The sequence below is a fragment of the Notolepis coatsorum genome, assembly GCF_963971535.1.
Source record: "Notolepis coatsorum genome assembly, chromosome: 18".
NCBI lineage: Eukaryota > Metazoa > Chordata > Actinopteri > Aulopiformes > Paralepididae > Notolepis > Notolepis coatsorum.
Window position 1 is genome coordinate 65,542,031 of NC_140182.1, and position 21,247 is coordinate 65,563,277.

At 41.3% G+C, this 21,247-nt stretch overlaps 1 protein-coding gene across 1 annotated transcript in view; it reads left to right on the forward strand.

Annotated features, from left to right (window-relative positions):
- Positions 1 to 21,247, forward strand: part of sema4ba (sema domain, immunoglobulin domain (Ig), transmembrane domain (TM) and short cytoplasmic domain, (semaphorin) 4Ba) — a 68,228-nt gene that overhangs the window by 31,434 nt on the left and 15,547 nt on the right. The window contains exons 4-7 of the mRNA XM_084334968.1: positions 1,576 to 1,674; positions 5,023 to 5,134; positions 5,430 to 5,546; positions 9,834 to 9,991. Coding sequence (XP_084191094.1) covers positions 1,576 to 1,674; positions 5,023 to 5,134; positions 5,430 to 5,546; positions 9,834 to 9,991 — 486 coding nt within the window. The remainder of the gene's footprint in view (positions 1 to 1,575; positions 1,675 to 5,022; positions 5,135 to 5,429; positions 5,547 to 9,833; positions 9,992 to 21,247) is intronic.

Below are 21,247 nucleotides of genomic sequence, written 5' to 3' on the forward strand. Positions count from 1 at the left end.
AGGAAGATTCGATAATCAGCCGAAAAATGACAACGTGTTTTGTGTATTCCACTAAAGGGCTATTATCGCGTCTTTCTCTGGAATGACTAGAAATCACCAAAACTATACTCGTATTCAAAACGGTATAAAACGGAAATGTTCAGATGAAAAAACAATCCGTTTTGTACATATTGACTGCAAGCAACTCACTGATAATCGACAAGTGTATTAGACCCATAGCCATAATTTAAGATATATTTTAAGCACTCGCAAATTTCCCAGTCCTCCCATTGATTAAAGCGTGGCACTCTAGCGCCCTCTCGCGCACTTAAGCGTGGCGGTCAATGAGTTAATGGGGGTATCATCAGAATGATACATCATATAATTATGGATTTGTGAATTGATGGACTGGCGAGTAGATTAAGAGCCTCATAGGGATGAGATCTTGATGAGGACAGTCTCACCAGTTCTGGTGTCTTAGAAGTGATGTGTCACTGACAGTGTTGGGAAAGTTCACTTTCTACATGAACTAGTTCAGTTCACAGTTCACACATTTTTAAATGAACTAGTTCAGTTCATAGTTCATAATTAAAACTTATAGTTTATAGTTATTTTTTTTAAATACGTTGCTGCGAGCTATTATTTGTCCAATTTATTCCCACAACCCATACAGAACCACAGACAGCAATCAGAATACTGGCATTTCCATAATGCTTTGCTGCCGCCCATTCAGTCCACACTAGTAGCAGCTGCAGCTTTCATCTCTACAGTATATTTTCAAAAAAATTAGGACAAACGTGCTGCTTGAATGGTCTTTATTAAGTATAATAATCTAAATATACTTAAAGTACCAAAAGTCAAAGTAGTCATTGTGCAAACATATAACATATAAACATGTGCTGACATAACTCTGTACTAACACAACACAAGTTAGGAACCAGGCTGAGGTATGAAACTAAGGTTGTACCTCAAAGTTCAATATTCAAAGTGCAAAACATTTACTGACTTTAACGTAAAACTCTTTTAAATGCTCATACGCCGACGCCGTAGAGTCTGACTCTGAGCGAGTGTTCTTGTTGTGAGGAGTCTGATGACGTATATTTTAGTGCGACAGCCAGGGGGGACAGGCAGCGTACGCATCACAGGCAGCTTGCTGTTGCCAGATTGGGTGGTTTTCCGCATTATTTTGAAGCCTGTTTACGGTGTGTTTTAACTGGGTTTTCGGCTGAAAGGCATATGAAATCTGGCACACTTTTGAACGCCGTTATAATACAGTGCTGAGAATGAACGCACTTTTGAACGCCGTTATACAGCGCTGAGAATGAACGCGTTCTCAATTACGTTCATCTAGCGGAAATACAGAACGTTCAGTTCACGTTCGCCCAAAATGTGAACGCGTTCAGGTACATCACTGGTCGTCACTGAGTCATCTCAGCCCTATTCAAAGCCAATTAATTCCAGCCACATAATGTGGAGATACACTCTGAAGACAGGGGGTAGCCCTTTTAATCTGAGAAGCTCTCGAAAGACATGTCATGTTGGAAGAAGCTTATCGGCCGTTTTAATTATGTCTCCCCTTCTGTGTCACTAATACAGACGGACTGCTTCAACTACATCAAGATTCTGCTGCGCGTGAACGGCACCCACCTGTATGTGTGCGGAACCTACGCCTTCAGTCCCATCTGCGCGTACATCGTAAGTGTGTGTGTTTGATGTATCCACGTCTGTTTACACTGGCGGGCTGTGCGGTGCAGCGCTGCCATACTATCCACGTAATCCACTTTGTCAAACCATTCTATGCAATTGGCCTATCTCTAACCCGCCCTCTTTTCTTGATCCTCCAATCACAACTGTTGCTTCCTCTAGCAAACTTTGGTTTGAGATGGGTCACTTCCTCCCGAGTGATGCATTGAGATGTTGTGTTTAGATATGTTTTTTCCAGAATGGATTGCTGAAGAAGTATACATGTAAGGGTGAAAACATTTGATCGTTTGGAATGAGGAGCATGTTGACTCAACCAATAAGCATGTCATTTAAGGCAGTCCTCCTCACGCTGTCTGGCTGACAGAATAAACTCAAACCACTAAAATAATGTGCTATACTCCACATAAACGTACAGCGGTCGAGTCTGCACGTAATTCCAAAACAAGCGGAACGTCTTACAGAGTGTTCCTTTAAATAAGATTGTGTCTCATAGGGGTGTCGTAGGCTGCGTTGGTAAAGGTCAGAGAACGGTTTGTCATCCCCTGTGCTCTACTTAGACATGGGAGAGAGGACACTGAGGCCACAGGGAGCCTTACTGGGTATAACAACCGTGGTTTTGACCCCAAGTTCCACTGGGTCTCATCATCCTTTTCCTCCCACTAAGTTCTCTTGTGTTATCAGACTGATTGAGCCTCAGAGTAGCAGCAGCAGCAACAACAACAACAACAACAACAACAACAACAACAACAACAACAACAACAACAACTCACAGAAACATAGCGATGTCGTATATTCCTCTTGTTCAATGAATCATATTTGGATGTCTGGTCCAGCACTGTTCGGGACGGTTGCTCAGAGGGACATGTGGGGGACTTGGCACGTTGTTTACAAGAGTGTAGTACAGTCCACACTGGGACTCGCATTCCAATCTAGAACCAGAGAGATAGCTGGCTGTAAATCAAACGTCCAAATGGGATTTATTGAACAAGACATTGCTATGTTACTGGGAGTCCAAATATGACAAAAATAATAACAGTGCAGCACTTTTTTTTTTTTATATCTTAACCGCCAGCAGAACTGTCAGGGGAAGGACTGTATGTAGCGACATGGGACATGTTAACGAGTCATGTTGTTAGTTCAGTCAACTTTGCAGGCGCCTAAAGCCTTTGTGGTGTCTCAGTGTGAAAAGGCACTCTCCACCTGCTCTTCCATTGCCCTCCAGCCTGACATGGTTGTGGGTGTCCGACCCATGGTAGCTAAGCAACCTAATTTACAAGTTTAATCTCAGAGAATATCCACGTTTTCTTTGTGTAAATTTGTGATTTTTATGAGAATCCATGATTCTTGTTCATACATTTACGAGTCTCTTCCTCGTAAATCTATGATTTCTACCCCCCAGCTCCGGCTCCGTGATATATATTTATATATTTGACCTACAATGGCCCTACTATGCTGTCGTACCAAATTGAATCAGAAATGAGAAAAAAAGATTATTGCGGTTCCATTTCCATTTATCCTGTGTCTCTTATTATGATCCTTGGCATCATTTGGGACAAACAGCTCTTGAGAAACCAATGGCCAACAAACAGCAGCCGACATCAGTGGAGATCAGCCTGTACTGTAGGCGTCAACTGTCCCTCAACTACTCAACCTTTTAGGGAATGTGAATGAATACAACTTCATTGTATCTTCAATGTTGAATATACATTTTTTATTTCCTTTATCGATGGCTGAAACACAAAACCTCCTATGAGAGGTCCTTGAGAAAACTAAAAAAACATATTTTCTTGCAGAATGCTATTTTTTTTAAGGATACCCAATACAATACTGCTTTTGGACTACCGTACTTTTCGGACTATAAGCCGCGGCTTTCCCCCCCATTTTTCGACCCTGCGGCTTATATAACGGTGCGGCTTATATGTGGACAAAACCCGAAAATCGAAATATTGCTTTTTTTACTGCATTGAAATGTTATTTATCTGTTCCCTTATTTGCTAAACTTAATACAACTTGTAAATGAGTTAATGTTATTTAATGTAGTATTGTGTCCCAATCAGGCCACGTGAGCGGATCGGCGCGGCCGAGAAATCCGCTCTTCGCTCTTTAAAGCTTGGTCCGCTCCGCTAATCGCTCATGTTGACCCCGCCCCCAAGTCGCTCTCTGCTCGCTCCCCGCTCACCTTGAATCGAGCGCTCCCCGCTCCCCGCGCCAGATCGCTCGGCAGATTTTTAATTTTTTTTGGAGCATGGTGTAAATTAGCTCAAACTACAACAGTCTACACCCCCTGGGCCCCTTAACAATTGTTTGTATTGAGCCGCATTGTAATTGTACCCATTCTGCAATGTTAAATAACGTTGTTTATCCATTCACTAGCTCTATTAAGCGATGATAGCTAGCCGAGCCACAATGCTATGGTCGCTGCCATTAACGTTAGCATGTAAGCTACGACAACAACAATGGCGTCGATACTTTTTCTAACAGGAGTGAGTGACAAAGCCTGAACAGGATATCACAGGTTCACCCTTCTCATTGGTTGAAAATGGCCTTCATGTTTGTACATCGCCATCTGTTGCTTTGGCATTGTACTGCATGTATATATTACATCAGTGTTAAACCACTGTGAGCGGCCTGGAGTGGATTGGAGCGGAGGAGAACTCTCGCTCCGGACGTCGCGCCGACACATTTTAAAACCCACTCCTCGCTCACGTCAAAACCGCCCGCTCCGCTCCCCGCGCCGCTCACGCTCCGATCCGCTCACATGCACTGGTCCCAATGGGAGTCATTCTCTGTAGAGGTGGGAACTTAAAGCTCAATATAAGAACGGCCATGCACCACCACTCACAGAATCAAGAAAGAGCAATCAATCTGTCAATCCTTTCCGTGTCCTGGCCGGGTGAGGTTTCCCGTGTTGAGTCAAATTAAGCCGCAGGCTCCACTCCTTACATATGGTAATTAAACATTAAAACACATGCGGCTTATAGTCCAGTGCGGCTTATATATGTACACATCATTCAATTTAGCTGCTGCGGCTTATAGTCAGGTGCGGCTTATAGTGCGAAAAGTACGGTATATTACTATTGTGTGTAATAACAATACCGACCAGAGATGAGGTTTCTCATCATCCAAAGTGAAATCTGAAAATCTTGTTTTTTTTTCTTATTTTAATGCTATTACTAATTACATTATGCATTTGTTCTGTTGTATTATTTTCTTGTGAGGACCCAAGGAAGACTAGCAGTCATTCATTTGACTAATGAATTTCACTAATGGGGATCCTAATAAAACATAAAACATGAAACTAAACTGTGTGTGTGTGTTGTGTGTATTGTACATGTGTAGAACACCACAGACTTCTCGCTGGTGAGGAGCGAGACCGGAGAGCTTGTGACGGAGGACGGACGCAGCCGCTGCCCTTTCAACCCAGAGTACAAGTCCACCGCCATCATGGCCGGTAGGTCCAACAGAGAGAGAGAGAGAGAGAGGATGTGGGCCAGCTGTCCAGGAATCAACATTCAGTTTGTGTTTACGCCAAGTACTGTCAAGGAATCAACATATTGTTTATGTTTACGCCAAGCACTGCGCCATGGATATCCGTAAAGAGACGCAGATGGTTGGCGTGTGTTGTGACTCAGTTACTCACCAGAGACAGAAACTTGTATCACATTACCATGAATGACGCAGAAGCCCCGATCTCCATTGCTACACTCACAGTATTTTCATCCTGGTCTGTTTTCGCTGTGTTGTAGATGGAGAGCTGTATGCCGGCACCGTCAGTAATTTCCAAGGAAATGAACCCATCATTTACAAGAGCCTTGGCCCTGGAACCGCTCTAAAGACAGAGAACTCACTGAACTGGCTTCAAGGTAAGTCACAAGGTCTGAGCAGAGGGCGTCAGTCACATGGTGCTTTGGAGCCTTTTTTTTATTGTTCTCCCCCATTCTTGAAACCCACCCAATGCGACAGCAATCACAGTAGTTCACGATTATTTCCAAATGCGGTCCCATAAGGTTCAGTGTGTTCCAGTAGCGGTCGTTGGTGATGAATGTTTCGGCCTCTGTGTTGAGAAAGAGGGCCGTTTACATGTCGGCTTGTGACATTTCCATTACTACATAACTACTATGGCAGCGTTCACACTGCAAGTGTTGTCTCTGAAACTACTAATACTAAGCTCTGTGTTGTTGTTCTAATATCCCAAAAAAGGTGTGGTATGTAAACAATTGAAGTCCACCAGGTGCGAGAGTTATACCAAAAAGGAGATTTATTGGCTGACCACAAAATGGGACCCAATTCACTCTCAAAAAGTTGTATACTCTATAGATTATGTGGATCCAGCTTACACGTAAGCAAAGGTGCACTGGTGTCCACCTTTCTCAAATTATTGGTTGCAAATATTCTTAAACAAGCAAAGTCCAATCCTATAATCTAAAGTTCCTTTGTGTTGCAGTAGATGTCGTTATTTTCGCCTTCACCGATGAGGTTTCACTGGAGGTCATCGTAGCCGTCTTCTTCACGATCTTTTTCTCTCACCTGTTTCCAGAGGCCCTCCTTTTTATAACCGAGTTGCCGGTCCCCGTGTGACCTCACAGGAAGTGACATCACAAAAGGGTTTCCCCCAATCAGGAGCTAGTTATGTTTGAATTTGAAAATAGGGGCAGTCTCAGTCCCTAACTGCTGCCAGTTTTAACTCCTTAATACCAAATTAGTTTTATGTCCAAATCAGCTTAAATCATTCTTTTGTTTAGCATAATACACACATTTTATTCTAGGTCTGGTTCTAAGGCACATTCTAGTATTCTTTATCAAATTTTTTACCATAATATAACACAATAGACAATCATATTAGTCCACCCATTTGTTTTACTCATTAGTTTAAATTAGAATCTTCCTACAGGCATGCTCCTTCAAGACATTGCATTTGCATACAGTTCTAGACCTAAACCACTTTATTTAAGACTACATATTTTCATCTCAGCGTTAAGATATAATTAGAACTATTCCCTTGTCTTTTTTGTTGGCGCTATTCTGGGCCAGATTTGTATTAACACACAGTACCTTGAATATATATTACTTTAGTTTATTTTTTAAGAGACCTTAATTCAACCAAAAGCCAATTCATTTATTTCATTCCAATCTAGAGGATTTCCAGAGCGGGCTTAACCCTGCTTTTGCACAGCTGTGTTCCAACTGCATGTAATTTCACGTGGCCATGTGACTTAGATAGTCACACCTTAGTCAGCCAGGTCATTGTCTGAGTTGAATTAACATCCCTTATGTTCTTTGATTGATTGATTGAAAAGTGTATTAACAGATTGCAGAATGGGTACAGTACAGTACAGCTCAATACATACAATTGTTAAGGGGATGCAGACCAGAGAAAGACTTTCGTCTTGTTTACATCAGGGTCCCCCATTTTCAATTCATCATAACATATATGACATACATGACATACAGATAGACAGTACTGCTACATCTATACATTTATGACATATCAGATTTGCAAATACAGTACTGTTTGTGATACAAAAGTGTCCAGAAAAGGAGTGTATATACATTTGGCGTAGAAACTGTACATTGGAGGAGGTTGGATGGGTTATTGACTTATCTTGGAAGATAAACACTGATTATTAAAAACATGTAATATTAAGCATTAATTATACCACACAAGCCTTGATGCTCAATGATTTATTGCTCAGTCTGATCTTTTTTGTTTGGCTATTCACATTATTATTATTATTATTATTATTATTATTATTATTATTATTATTATTATTATTATTATTATTATTATTATTATTATTATTATTATTATTATTTATTATTATTTATTATTATTATTATTATTATTATTATTATTATTATTATTATTATTATTATTATTATTATTATTATTATTATTATTATTATTATTATTATTATTATTATTATTATTATTATTATTTAATTTTCCAATATCTGATTCCAGTGTGAACCGGTCACGCTCCTGAACTGACCTGCATGCGCAAATGAACAATAAAGAAGAAATAAAAATGTCAATCTAGAGTGACGTAAAAGTCACATGAAAGACTGTTCAGACTGAGGTCGCATTGCAAAAAATCTGACCTGCCTCGCTTGCAGTGTGAACGTAGCCTATGACAGTGGTTCCCAAAGTGGGGGTCGCCAGATGATTTAAAAAAAAATTATGCAGTCAGGCCACTGAATTTAGAAGCAGGCCAGGCCAGTGTTACTAGTTGCAGTGGCGCAATAGTTAGATAACCTAGGTGGGGAACAACCAGGAGATCACTGCAACTCACACAAGTTGGAGAACTATCTCTCTCTCTCTCTTGCTCACACACACACACAAAGGGAGCCGCATGTAAAAATCCATAAAAAAATCAGTGTTGTTGCTAATCATTGACACATGCTAGCCTGTAATAATCCCCCCCCAGAAAAATCTACTTTGCATTTGATATATTGCAAATATATGCCATCACACACACTGGCATTTAAAGGGTTAGAATTATAAAATTAATATGTGGTGTTATGATCAGGGTTGAAGTTGAATAAAAGATTGTATTTTTTTCATTGTTTCAATTGACATTACAAAAAAAATGTAAATCCATCAAAATCAGTGTTGTTGCTAATCTTACATATGCTAGCCTGTTTTTTAACAATAATTTGTGATGCCATCACAAACACTGGCATTTAAAGGGTACAAATAAAAAAATTCCTGCACCAGAATGCAGGAAATGAAGTCTTTGTAACAAATAAAATCCTGGTGGGGGACCCCCAGACCCCCGCTTAAAAAGTGGCCTGACTGGGGCTATATTTTGCACTATATTTCCTGGCCTGAATGAATTCCCCAGTCCGGCCCTGGTTAAAAGCCTCCAATGCTTATTAGTGTGTGTGCGTTTGAACGTTTGCATGTTTCAACCATACATTAACATTTATAAAAAAAGAAAGGAAAAAAAATGTAATAATAATTTTTTTACCTCCTATAATAGTGGGGGTCGCGGCTCTCTGACACCGTTATTTCGGGGGTCGCGGCCTGAAAACTTTGGGAACCCCTGGCCTATGATACCCATAATCCTACCAGGCTCCCAACCAATCACTGCTCCTAACATCAAGTAAAAGTCACTGAAGTCCAGCGGTTCTGGAAGGAAGCCAATGAGCAATGAGAACAGAGTGAACTGGTCACTAGGGTGGTAGTGGACTGATACATACACACGTCCTTTGATGTTTTTAATGTTGGTTAAACCTTATTCATCAAAAAGCTATATGCTGAAAGTGAATGGGCAGAATAGAATTAAATTCTACTTAAATAAAAGTAGAGAAGTATTTGCTATTGAATGTACCTAAGTATCTAAAGTAAAAGTATGCATTCTACATGACGTTTGTGTATTCCTCTAAAGGTCATGTTAAAGTGGTATAGTCCACTTATGCTGCTCTGATTACGTCCTCTTGAAGTTGACGGACTTCAAATGTGAAAGTATATAATCTTCATAATGTTTTGCCATGTTTTCTATGCAAAATCTTTTCTTCAAAGTAACTAGTAACTGGTTCAGATAAATGTAGTGGAGTAAAAGTCCCCTAAAATTTAAGTACAAGTAGCTTGAAAGTGTACTTAAGTACTGTACTTGAGTAAAAAGTACTTTCCACCACTGGTGACTGATATGCTGCAAACTCTTAATTAATTATTACCCTGCCATTGGATACGATAAACGCCACGTAATTAAAGCTACACTGACTAAGATGTTGATTGTTTGAAATGAGGTCAGTGTAGACTCAACCACACACACACACGATTACGTGGAATATGTATGCAACTCAGTCGCTGCATCTACATTCAATTCGATCCAGCAATGCAGACCTCATAGACCCCGGAGCTCAATTACACGCTTATTCCACGTAATTGTGTGCGGTTGAGTCTACACAGTTCAAACTCATCTCAAATCATCAAACTCTCAGCTAACGCACCTTTAAACCGCTTTGCCCCATTCACGCTCGTTCTGAACGGCCAAAACGTCCACGTGGGTCCTTCTCGCCCGGCGGCATTTCCATATGTTGACGTCACGGGAATTCCATATGTTGACACCCCCCCCCCACCCCCCCGGGATGAGGAATTGGATACGGCTTGACATTTAAACCCTGTGTTTACTTTGCTGTCCTTTCAGACCCGGCCTTTGTGGGCTCTGCCTACATACAGGAGAGCTTGCCCAAGGGCAACCTCGTGGGCGATGACGATAAGATTTACTTCTTCTTCAGCGAAGCGGGAAAGGAGTTTGATTTCTTTGACAGCACCATTGTGTCGCGCATCGCTCGCGTGTGTAAGGTGAGTGATGCTTCAGTGGAGATTAGGCCGTCTAAAGGGGGTCTTACCCCCTACAGCTAGACACTCCACTGCCCCCCCCCACTCACATCCCCATTCACTTTATTGGAAACTATCAGACCGGGAAAGCGGCTTGCGTGTGCGTGTGCACGCGCGCGTGTGTGTGTGTGTGTGTGTGTGTATGTGTGTGTGTGTGTGTGTGTGTGTGTGTGTGTGTGTGTGTGTGTAGGTGTGTGTGTGTGTGTGTGTGTAGGTGTGTGTGTGTGTGTGTGTGTGTGTGTGTGTGTGTGTGTGTGTGTGTGTGTGTGTGTGTGTGTGTGTGTGTGTGTGTGTGTGTGTGTGTGTGTGTGTGTGTGTGTGTGTGTGTGTGTGTGTGTGAGAGACGCTGCTGGCCAGTATGACTTAGTTACTACCATAGTGTCTTTATACCTGTATCACTGTACATTAATACTACAACTCTGTACATACACCTGATTGGCATATTGACATATGATTAACACTATTATTGAATAGTACACATTATATATTTATATATTTTATACTCAGTTTAATCACCTCAACTCAACTCAAAGTTTATTTATAGAGCACATTTAAAACAACGGCAGTTTACCAAAGTGCTGTACAGGTCAATAAAAGCCTAAACATTTTATAAAAACACAGGTAAAGCAATGTGGCACAAAACATAGCATGGTATACAGCACCATACAACAATATACAATGATACAATAAATACAGTACAGAGATACAATTTAAAATCGGGTGCCCAGCTCTGCCTGGGTTGAAAGCCAACTGTACATTATATATTGTTATTGCACTTTACTGTTACAGTTCAGATTCCATGTGATTTGTGATGTTCACACTGTTATGCTCTGCATCTTCTGGCCGCCTCAGACCTACTCCTATCCGAGCTCTGGGAGGGTCATCAAAGAGAAGCCGCCTATTCGCAGTCCTTGCCCCACAATGGTCGAACGAACTTCCCACCACAGTTAGGACAGCCGAAACCCGTCCAATCTTTCGCCGTCGACTAAAGACACACTTCTTAAACCATTATCTAATTTTTTTTATTAAATTAAATGAAAATAACCCTAACTAACCTTACTGTCATGCACTTGTCCTAATATACTAACCTACACTGTAGAACATTGTTACTCAGCTGATAGAGTTGTGCCCTTCCTGATGACTTTGTCGTACAGAACTTGTAAGTCGATTTGGATAAAAGCGTCAGCTAAATGACTAAATGTAAATGTCATGAAAGAATCAGATCTGAGTCACATTATTATGAGTAAAAAGAAAATCAGATTTGGGCCACTATCGCTTGCAGTGTGAACGTAGACTATGATACCCATACTCTTACCAGGCTCCCAACCAATCACCACTCCTAATGTCAAAGTAAAAGTTGACGCTCTCACTGATGTCCAGCGGTTTTGGAAGGAAGCCTTCTTTGGAAAGTTGCCCATGAGCGATGAGAGAGTGAACTGGTCACCGGGGTGGTAGTGGACTGATACGTACACAGTCCTTTTGTGTTTTTAATGTTGGTTCAAACTGATTCATCAAAAAGCTATATGCTGAATGGGCAGAATACTTCATAGTGTCTTTATACCTGTATCACTGTACATATTAATACTACAATTCTGTACATATATACATCTGATTAGCACCATACTTAGTAGTACTAATTTATACATTTTATATCCAGTTTAATCACCTGTACATTGATTATTTCCATTGCATTTTACTGTTACATTTGCACTCTGGTTGGATGCCAAATATTAATTTATTAAATGTATATTCATATTTGAATCATATACAGTGCTGGGGAGTAGTTAACTACATTTAGCAGAAGCGTTTTCTCAGTAGCTTTTTCATTAGTTAACTAAACATAGTTTAATTACTAGTTTAACTACATTTAGCCAAATATTTCCTCAGTAGCTGTTTCATGAGTTAACTACTTTGGGTCATGTAGTTTAGGTAGTTAATAACAAACTGCACATCTCCCTAGAAATTTTGTATTTTCCTCATTCCACGTCTACAACTGCTCCCCGTCCGCTACTTAAAACACACCCTTGGGTACAGTATGCTGGAGTAAGGTCTTTCCTGCCCCTGGTCCCTAAATCACACACACATGCTCGCTCAGCATCAGTTCAGTTGTTGCTCTGTGCAACTAAATGAGATTCCAGACTCAGATTGTGATAATTTTCCGCAATGTAGTTTGAATATGGTTGAACTACTTTTTTCAAAGTAGTTTCAGTTCAACAAAGTAACATCTTTTGAGAGTAGTCTTAAGATTTAGTTTACATTTACATTTAGTTATTTAGCTGAGGCTTTTATCCAATGAGACTTACAAGTTCTGTACAACAAGTCAGCAGGAAGGGAAGGGTACAACTCTGGCAGCTAAGGGTAAGTAAGATTGTTCATCAAATGTCGAATTTGAGTGCTACAGTCTTGAGTGCATAGTAGTATAGACATAATAGCATAGTAGGTAGTAATATAGGCAAGGTAGATTCCTTAGTAGCATAGCATTATGCATTATGCAAGTGCATAATAGTAAAAGACAGTACGAAGGTTAGTATTTTTCTTTTTCAGATATTGATTGAGTTTGGTAAACTACAGTTTTGCAGAGTAGTTTCCCCAACACTGTGTGTGTGTAGACACTGCGTAGACACTGCATGTGTAGGACTTATAGTGGGAGTGGCTTGCAGGCTATATATTTGAGAGTGATGCCGTGTCTTGTGTTGCAGGGAAAACATTCCTCCTCTCTGTTCCTCTCTGTTTGGACGCTCCTCTCCAGATCCTCAACTCCCTCCATTCTTAGCATATTTCAGCAGATATCAGCATTCAGACAGGATATTATACAGAAGCCAACTGACCTCCTCCTCCTTGTCCCTCCATCACATGCTGGAGATGTAAATTTCAGGGTTTATATATTAAAAATGTATTGTCATTATACGGCACATGTACATACAGTACAACGAAAATAAGTATGGCGTCCAACCAGAGTGCAAATGTAACATTAAAGTTCTTATTCTCATTCTTCATCTTCTTCTCCTTCTTCTATTTCTCCTTCTTCTCTTTCTCTTTCTCCTTCTCCTTCTCCTTCTCCTTCTCCTCCTTCATCTTAGTACTACTGAGTATTAGTGCTCAGGGAATAAAAGTGCTCCGTCTTGAGACGGATTTCCATCAATTTGCTACCTGGTATAATATGATTTGTAGACTCGGAACAACATAAGCACCCGCCAAGCGCCAATGGCGGGCAGGTTTTAGGTTTGGCGAGTGACAATGAGAGGTCTGTCCGCCACATGGCGGGTAACAAAATAGTCATGTAAAATAATTAAAACTGTGGTGTGTGTCGCCTTTTTTGCAGCCCCAATCTCTCCGCGAGTCAATCTCTCCTTGTTTACCGACGTCACATCCACCACCTGCTTGCACTGTAACGTTACGCACGCCTGCTATACCGATTAGCTAACGTTAGCTTAATAACGTTAAATGGAAGGAGTAAGCCGGCCGCTAAAAAGAAAACCCTGTTTTCTCAGACGAAAAGGATGAGCGGGACCACCTAACAAAAGAAAGTTTCGAGAGGAGTGGAAGTTTGAAGATAGCGGTGTTTCAAGAGACTGGCTAGGCTACTGGGGGCTGTAGTGCTGTCTTGTTCCGTGTGCCGCAACTATGTCAAAAAGAAAAACAGAAACAACACATTTGTCATTGTCGTGTTACTTCACAGTACAAACACGTGAGTCCTCTGCTGTGGTTGTGAGTATCCTTTATTAGTTTAACTCCTCTTAACTCTTTATTAGCTTAACGTAGCAACATCACACATGTGTATCTCTCTGGATCTGGTAGATCCAGTAGCAGAAACGCATTCACATCATTAGGCTATGTCAGAAAACACATGTGCACAAATCCTGCATTAGGCCTACTTTAGCGGACAAAACCCAAACAAAACGTATTTCTCACACGTTGATCTACCTCTGATACTCATCGGAGCCCATATGAGCGTGGAAACTTGAATGAATGAATGAATGAAAACTTTATTTAACAGATTGCAGAATGGGTACAATACAGTACGGCTCAATACACACAACTGTTAAGGGGATGCAGACCAGAGAAAGACGTTTGTCTTGTTTACATCAGGGTCCCCCATTTTCAATTCATAGTGACATTTATGACATACACAACACACATGACATCATGACATTTATGACATAGGGACATACATGACATACAGATACAGGTATATAGTACTGTTACATTTGTCACATATACGATATGCAAATATACAGTACTGTTACCCAGAGATCCTTTAACAGTAAATATATACATATGATGAGGAGGAGACTGTACATTAGGAGGGGGTGGGTGGGTGGTAAAAAAATATATACATACGGTGGGGAGGAGACTGACCATTGGGGGGGGGTTGGACATTTACGGTGGCCAGTTTCTAATTGCAGCCTCCCGTAGGTGCTCTTTGAGAGCGGTTTTGAATGTGGGTAGGGAATAGGATTCAAATTCTTTTTACGGCTGTGGGTAGGGCCACATTGTTGTGGCATAATTGCAAAACATGTTTAGTCCCTTGTTTGTATGATAACAAGCCTTTTAGTTCATGGTGCAAAAAACTAAAAGAGCCAGGTGTGTGTTTTTGCAACGTATGCCACAGGAAATTACAGTGTGGCAGTAATCGGAAAAGGGTGCTAGCTCGCCATCAATCAGAAGCTAGCCACAATACTTGCATTCACGCTCTCCAGCACACAGCCTCCCTGCCTGGCGCGACAACCACAACAGTAGGGTCTATAGTCACAGTCAGGACAGTAGGCTCTACAAGTAGGCTTTACTCCCTGAGTGCTAATCAGATGTATGTACAGAGTTGTAATATTAATATGTACAGTGATACAGGTATAAAGACACTATGTTTGTAAGTCGTACTGGCCAGCAGCATAACTAGTAAGAGTAGGTAAGGGAGATGTACAGATATAGATATAGTGTTTACAGATATGTAAAAAGGATTATATGCAGGTACAGTATGTACAGACAGATGTGGATGGATATATATACGGTAAGAATAAATATACATATACGGTATATACAGCATTATTGTACATGCTATCATACAGTTAGTAGTTACAATTATATGGGTTATATGCAGGTGTATAGTAAGTACTTAGGTATAAAGGATTGTATGCAGGTATATTATATATATATATATACCTGCATACAATCCTTACACCTGCATATAACCCATATAACTTTATGATAGCTACTACTAACTCTATGATAGCATGTACAATAATGCTGTATATACCGTATATATAGCATATATACAGTATACACTGTATATAGAGCAAATATAAATATATAAATGTATATATGGTATGTACAGCACTATTGTACATGCTATCATACAGAGTTATATGTGTAGACTATAGTATAAGGAGCTTCAAACGGAGCCCTCAGTAAACGTTGCTAACTTTACACCAGAGCCTGCTGTCCTGCAAACATTCACGTTAGCGTCATACATGGGGTCTAAAATCAGATCAGAGGATCATTTGTCTGTTGTTTATGAAGGTCAAGGACAGTCGGAAACACCAGCTGACAGTTTAACGGTCAGCCACCTCGACCGGGCTTTGCATTTTCAGCAGTCAATCCTGAGCCGAAGTCGGCCTGCTGACGTGTGTACCGTAAACTCGATTCCTCTCTTACTCGTACAGTATGACAGGAGGAGCCTGTAAACTCGATTCCTCTCTTACTCGTACAGTATGACAGGAGGAGCATTTGCAAGAGTCGTACCGCAAAACAAAAACACGATTAAACGTGAAACAGAGCCATGCATTAGTAATTTTCAGTTGCGCATGCGGTTTTATAATTCAATATCCTGCAGTGTTCACTTGAGCAATTAGTACAACGTGCCGTGATTCGCCGGGTGGAATGCGTTGCTGTTTTTCCAGCAGACAGTGGTAGTGGTCCTGATAGTCATCCTGCTGTTAGAGGCAGGCGGGAAACACCCTCCCATCTGCATCAGACAAACCCCACAACGTGGCGGTGAGTCCAGCTGACTGTCACAGGGGTGATTCACAGGCAGACACGCCCCAGTCTGTCGGCTCCAGCCCCCAGGGTTCCACAGGTTTATACAGGTCCATCATTATTTCCATGCAGTGGCCTTTGTTGGTTATAAAATCAAAGATGCAATTGTGATCTTCTTCTTCTTCTTCTTCTTCTTCTTCTTCTTCTTCTTCTTCTTCTTCTTCTTCTTCTTCTTCTTCTTCTTCTTCTTCTTCTTCTTCTTCTTCTTCTTCTTCTTCTTCTTCTTCTTCTTCTTCTTCTTCTTCTTCTTCTTCTTCATCTTCATCTTCTTCTTCTTCTCTTTCTCCTTATTCATCTTCTTATTCTCCTTCTATTTCTCCTTCCTATTCTATTTATCCTTCCTCTTCTCCTTCTTCTCCTCCTTCTTCATCTTATTCTTCTTCTCCTTCATCTTCTCCTTCTTCATCTTCTTCTCCTTCTCCTCATTCTTCATCTTCTTCTCCTTCTTCATCTTATTATTCTCCTTCTCCTTCTCATTCTTCTTCTCCTTCTTCTCTTTCCCCTTCTTCTTTTTCTCCTCCTTCCTCTTCACCTTCTTCTCCTTCTTATTCTCCTCCTTCTTTCTTCTCCTCCTTCTCCCTCTTCTCTTTCTCCTACTGCTTTTTATCCTTCTCCTCATTCTTCTCATTCCCCCCTTCTTATCATTCTTCTTCTCCTCCTTCTACTTCTTATCATTCTTCTTCTCCTTCTTCTTCTGCTTCTTCTTCTTCGTCTCCTCCTTCGTCTCCTCCTTCTTCTCCTCCTTCTTCTTCTTCTTCTTCTTCTTCTTCTTCTTCTTCTTCTTCTTCTTCTTCTTCTTCTTCTTCTTCTTCTTCTTCTTCTTCTTCTTCTTCTTCTTCTTCTTCTTCTTCTTCTTCTTCTTCTTCTTCTTCTTCTTCTTCTTCTTCTTCTCCTCCTTCCTCTTCTTCTTTTTCTCCTCTTTCCTCTTCACCGTCCTCTCCTTCTTATTCTCCTCCTTATTTATTCTCCTCCTTCTCCCTCTTCTCTTTCTCCTACTGCTTTTTATCCTTCTCCTCCTTCTTCTCATTCCCCCCTTCTTCTTATCATTCTTCTCCTTCTCCTTATCATTCTTCTCCTTCGTCTCCTCCTCCTTCATCATCTCCTCCTCCTTCATCATCTCCTCCTCCTTCATCATCTCCTCCCCCTTCTTCTTCTTCTTCTTCTTCTTCTTCTTCTTCTTCTTCTTCTTCTTCTTCTTCTTCTTCTTCTTCTTCTTCTTCTTCTTCTTCTTCTTCTTCTTCTTCTTCTTCTTCTTCTTCTTCTGTGAGGTTCGGGACCCGTGGTGCAAACAGGGTGAAATGAAATAAAGATGTTTTAAAACACTGTGAAAAACGGCAAAACAAAACAAAGGTTTAAAAAGGAGAGAAATGCGGTGCAAGGTCTGACGGCATCAATTCGAGTTAAACAGCACAGTGGTGTTTACAAAGAAAATCAATTATAATCTTAAAATTAAACCTGTCTCCATGTCTTCCTGTTCCTCGCTTCATACTCTCTCCCTAACCCCCCCCCCCCCCCCCTCGCGCTTGTTTATTCAGGTGTTTAGTACACAAGTTCCGCTTCATCGAGGCTTTGGAGTGGTAAACAGTGTTTTGCTGGAAACAAACAAAAGACGACATGTCCTCATTTGAGATGCCACCCTGGTATCTCGGGAATAAGCTGTTTACAACCTGCCCAGCTTTCATAGCCTTTTTCGAAAAGCTTTCTTTTTTAAACGGGGGTGCTTTTCTTTTATAAGGGCTTGATAAACTGGGATGCTATAGCCTCAATTATTCAGCAGTAAGTTTAGGTACAGTGTGCTATTAAATAATAAAGCTATGTAGAGCCAGGGGGAGTTGCTCATTATTCGCCTGGCTTGCTGCAGTCAGTAACCGCTCCAGAGACTCGGGCATTGGTCACGTGTCATTTCCTTTTCCATCCAACAATGTCATTTCCTCCTGATTAATGCAATGCTAGAGGGGGGACTCAAATGAAGGCACACGTTAAAGACTTTTTTATATAGACTGGCTCCACTTTTCTTTCCCCATTGCTCTTTTGAACTGTGCGTTTAAACAAAAAACAAAAGTGCTTGTTTTGCTCCTTCATCCATTCGATTCTCCTTCAGATCTACGTCTGAGACAAAAATTGGAATAATTGCCGCCACGGACTGACTGTAAACAGGCCGTCTGGTTGGTAGACAACCATCCCTTTTAATTTTGTCTCGTCCTCCTCTCTCCAAGTATCCAAACAGGCACTTACTGCTCTCATACTTTCTTTACTTGGACGCATAACTCCCTGTGGAATATAGCCTTATTTAACATTCATATCTCCAGGGCTGTCCCCTCTCTTGATGAATCACTCAGTGTGCTCTGTGTTGTTGACGTCGTTTAATAAGTCATGATAGATCATGTTTAACATTCAACGTCTCATGACTATTAGTCTTATGGCGACCCGACATATTTCAGCCACAAATCCGTCTCACATTGAAGTCAGACGATGCGGTCGGTCGTCCGATTTTGTGTTTACGAGAACGCCTCGTCGGAGGAGTCGTGTAGCTTGTGTAATTTGCTCAGCATCTCCGGCGAGCCCTGTGCCACGGACCACTGGGCACAGGCTCTGGTGCCAACGGGCACAGAGTCGGAGTGGTAGTGTCAGTGAGGAGACATTGTGAGAAGAGCAATGCCCTTTTTTTCTATTTCATTTAAAAGTATTTGCCCTCCTCCTCCCCTAATGCCCCCCGGGCCACGCCAGCCAGTTGCGATGGTGTATATTGTTGTCTTGACCTAGAAGTCTACTCCCGGCGGCTTTTATCTGCGTAATGGACACAATCGCTTTGGCCCTCGTACGTTTTCGCTGTGGGGTGTTTAATGTTTTCCAATTAAGTCAATTCAAACAGCTCAATATTCCTCTCTTGTTTGTGGTCACTGCGTTGTAAGGGTACTATTCTGTGCCAGCGCAAGGTGTAGGGATACTTAAGTGATGTCAACAACTGAGTGATTGGTCCAGGTCAGAGTAGTCTAGACTTGTGTCCATGTCAGTCTCCAGTATTATGTTTACGAGTCAGATAATAAGGTTTATAAAAAGGCAGTCGCTGCTGTCCTGAGAATACTTCTACATAACACTAAAGTCACTGGGAAGAGGAATAAAAGGAGACAATGCCCCCAGTATTATATCATGTAACATATCATACTTTACACATACAGGTATCATGTCTTCTATAAACCAGTGATATTCCAACAAATCATATTTCTACTTCAGTCCTCAGAGTCTCTGCTCTCAAAAGCAATTATTTCAGTTCAGACGGGTATTCATCTTGCATGCTTGCGCCCTCTACAGGTTTTAACTAGACTCTACATGTGCTGTGTGTCTAGGCCTATATAGACCCTTTTGCCATTTGTAAACAGTGATGATGTCGGTAGGCAAAACCCTGCTTCCTAAGCCGAACCCTGCATCTTTGGGGAAGAGACTCCTGGGACAGTCTGAACGAAACCACGTCGGACAACCTGTCCCGGCAAGCGATTTCATCCAGACTGTCCCTGGAGTCTCTCCTCAAGTGATTCATGTGTAGTTTGGTTTTGGAAGCTTTGCCTACAAGATGATACTGTCAGGAAAAGGGTCTGTATGTGAAGTTGAGCCAACTCTAACTATATGGCTCAGATTGGTAGACACCACATGTTAGCTGTTTTTATGACTAAGCTGTATTTTTTCATCCACTGTATTTTTTTTCTAATTTAGTGTATATACTCTACCACCACCTGCACAATTGTACAGCCCTGTCCTATCTTCTATTCTATTGTACTTTTATTAATTTAGTTTATATATTCCATTTTATTTTATTCCACCTTAACTCATTGCACGCCATCGCTTAAGTGTGCGAGAGGGCGCTAGCGTGCCACCGTTTTAATCAATGGGAGGACTGGGAGATTTGCCAGTGCTTAAAATATGCCTTAAATTATAGCTATGGGTCTAATACACCCGTCGATTATCAGTGAGTTGCTTGCAGTCAACATGTACGAAACGGATAGTTTTTTCATCTGTACATTTCCGTTTTATACCGTTTTGAATACGAGTATAGTTTTGGTGATTTCTAGTAATTCCAGAGAAAGACGCGATAATAGCCCTTTAGTGGAATACACAAAACACGTTGTAATTTTTCGGCTGATTATCGAATCTTCCTGAAATCAACGCTAGATCATCATTATTATCCTTCCTCATGCATACATGAAATGGCCCTCGTAGTGCGGTGCCCCCCCCCCCCCCCCCCCACCTCCTGCACCCAACGGAAAACAGCCACACATACAGTAGAAGCCCTCGAGAATCACGTCCCCACTGCCACTCATCTACCACTCCAATGTCACTTTAGAACTCACTCAGGTGTTAATTTTCGGGGGCTGGTACTTAATTTAAGTGCTTCCCCAGGGAGGGGGTCGGGGGCTACTGCCCTCAGACCCCCAAGATAATTTTTATATGGGCAGTCTGACTTGGCGTACTGACCATATATTAGTGTTGCAATGCATGATAAATAAACAGTGAAAAAATCTAAGAAATCGGATGGGGCTGGGACATTTGGGACGAATAAAAATGTAAGATGAAAATCTCCCCAGCCGTGGAGGTGTGAAATCTGGCCCGGTCGAGAACAATAGGAGTCACAAAATCAGAGTGGTGAAGTAGTGGCAGAGTAGCAGTAAATGCCTGGGCCCTCATTCATCAACGTGTTCTACGCACAGATTTGTGCTTACCCTGTGCGTACGATCATTTCTAAGCAAAGAGTGGGATTCATCAATTTCAACTTGAACTTGACTCCGTGCTTACGTCTACGCACAGGTCAGACCATGCGTACCTGGCGCCCAGTGGTAGAATATATTATTACAACAAGGAAATGAGCTTCTGTGAATAATAACACTGGCATGTTCTGTACGAACCGTAGTTCATTATAGTTCATTGTAAAATAGCAACAGTAGTGTAATTATGGTCAAAACCCTATAAATAGCATTTGGAATAATAGATCTTTCTCTCAGAATGAATGCAGCATGGTTTATATAGCGTTATCGGAATATACGGGGTGTAGGCTACTGACTGACTGCGCTCCGCGTAGCTTGATTGATTGATTGATTGAAAAGTTTATTAACAGATTGCAGAATGGGTACAGTACAGTACAGCTCAGTACATACAATTGTTAATTGGGGATGCAGACCAGAGAAAGACTTTCGT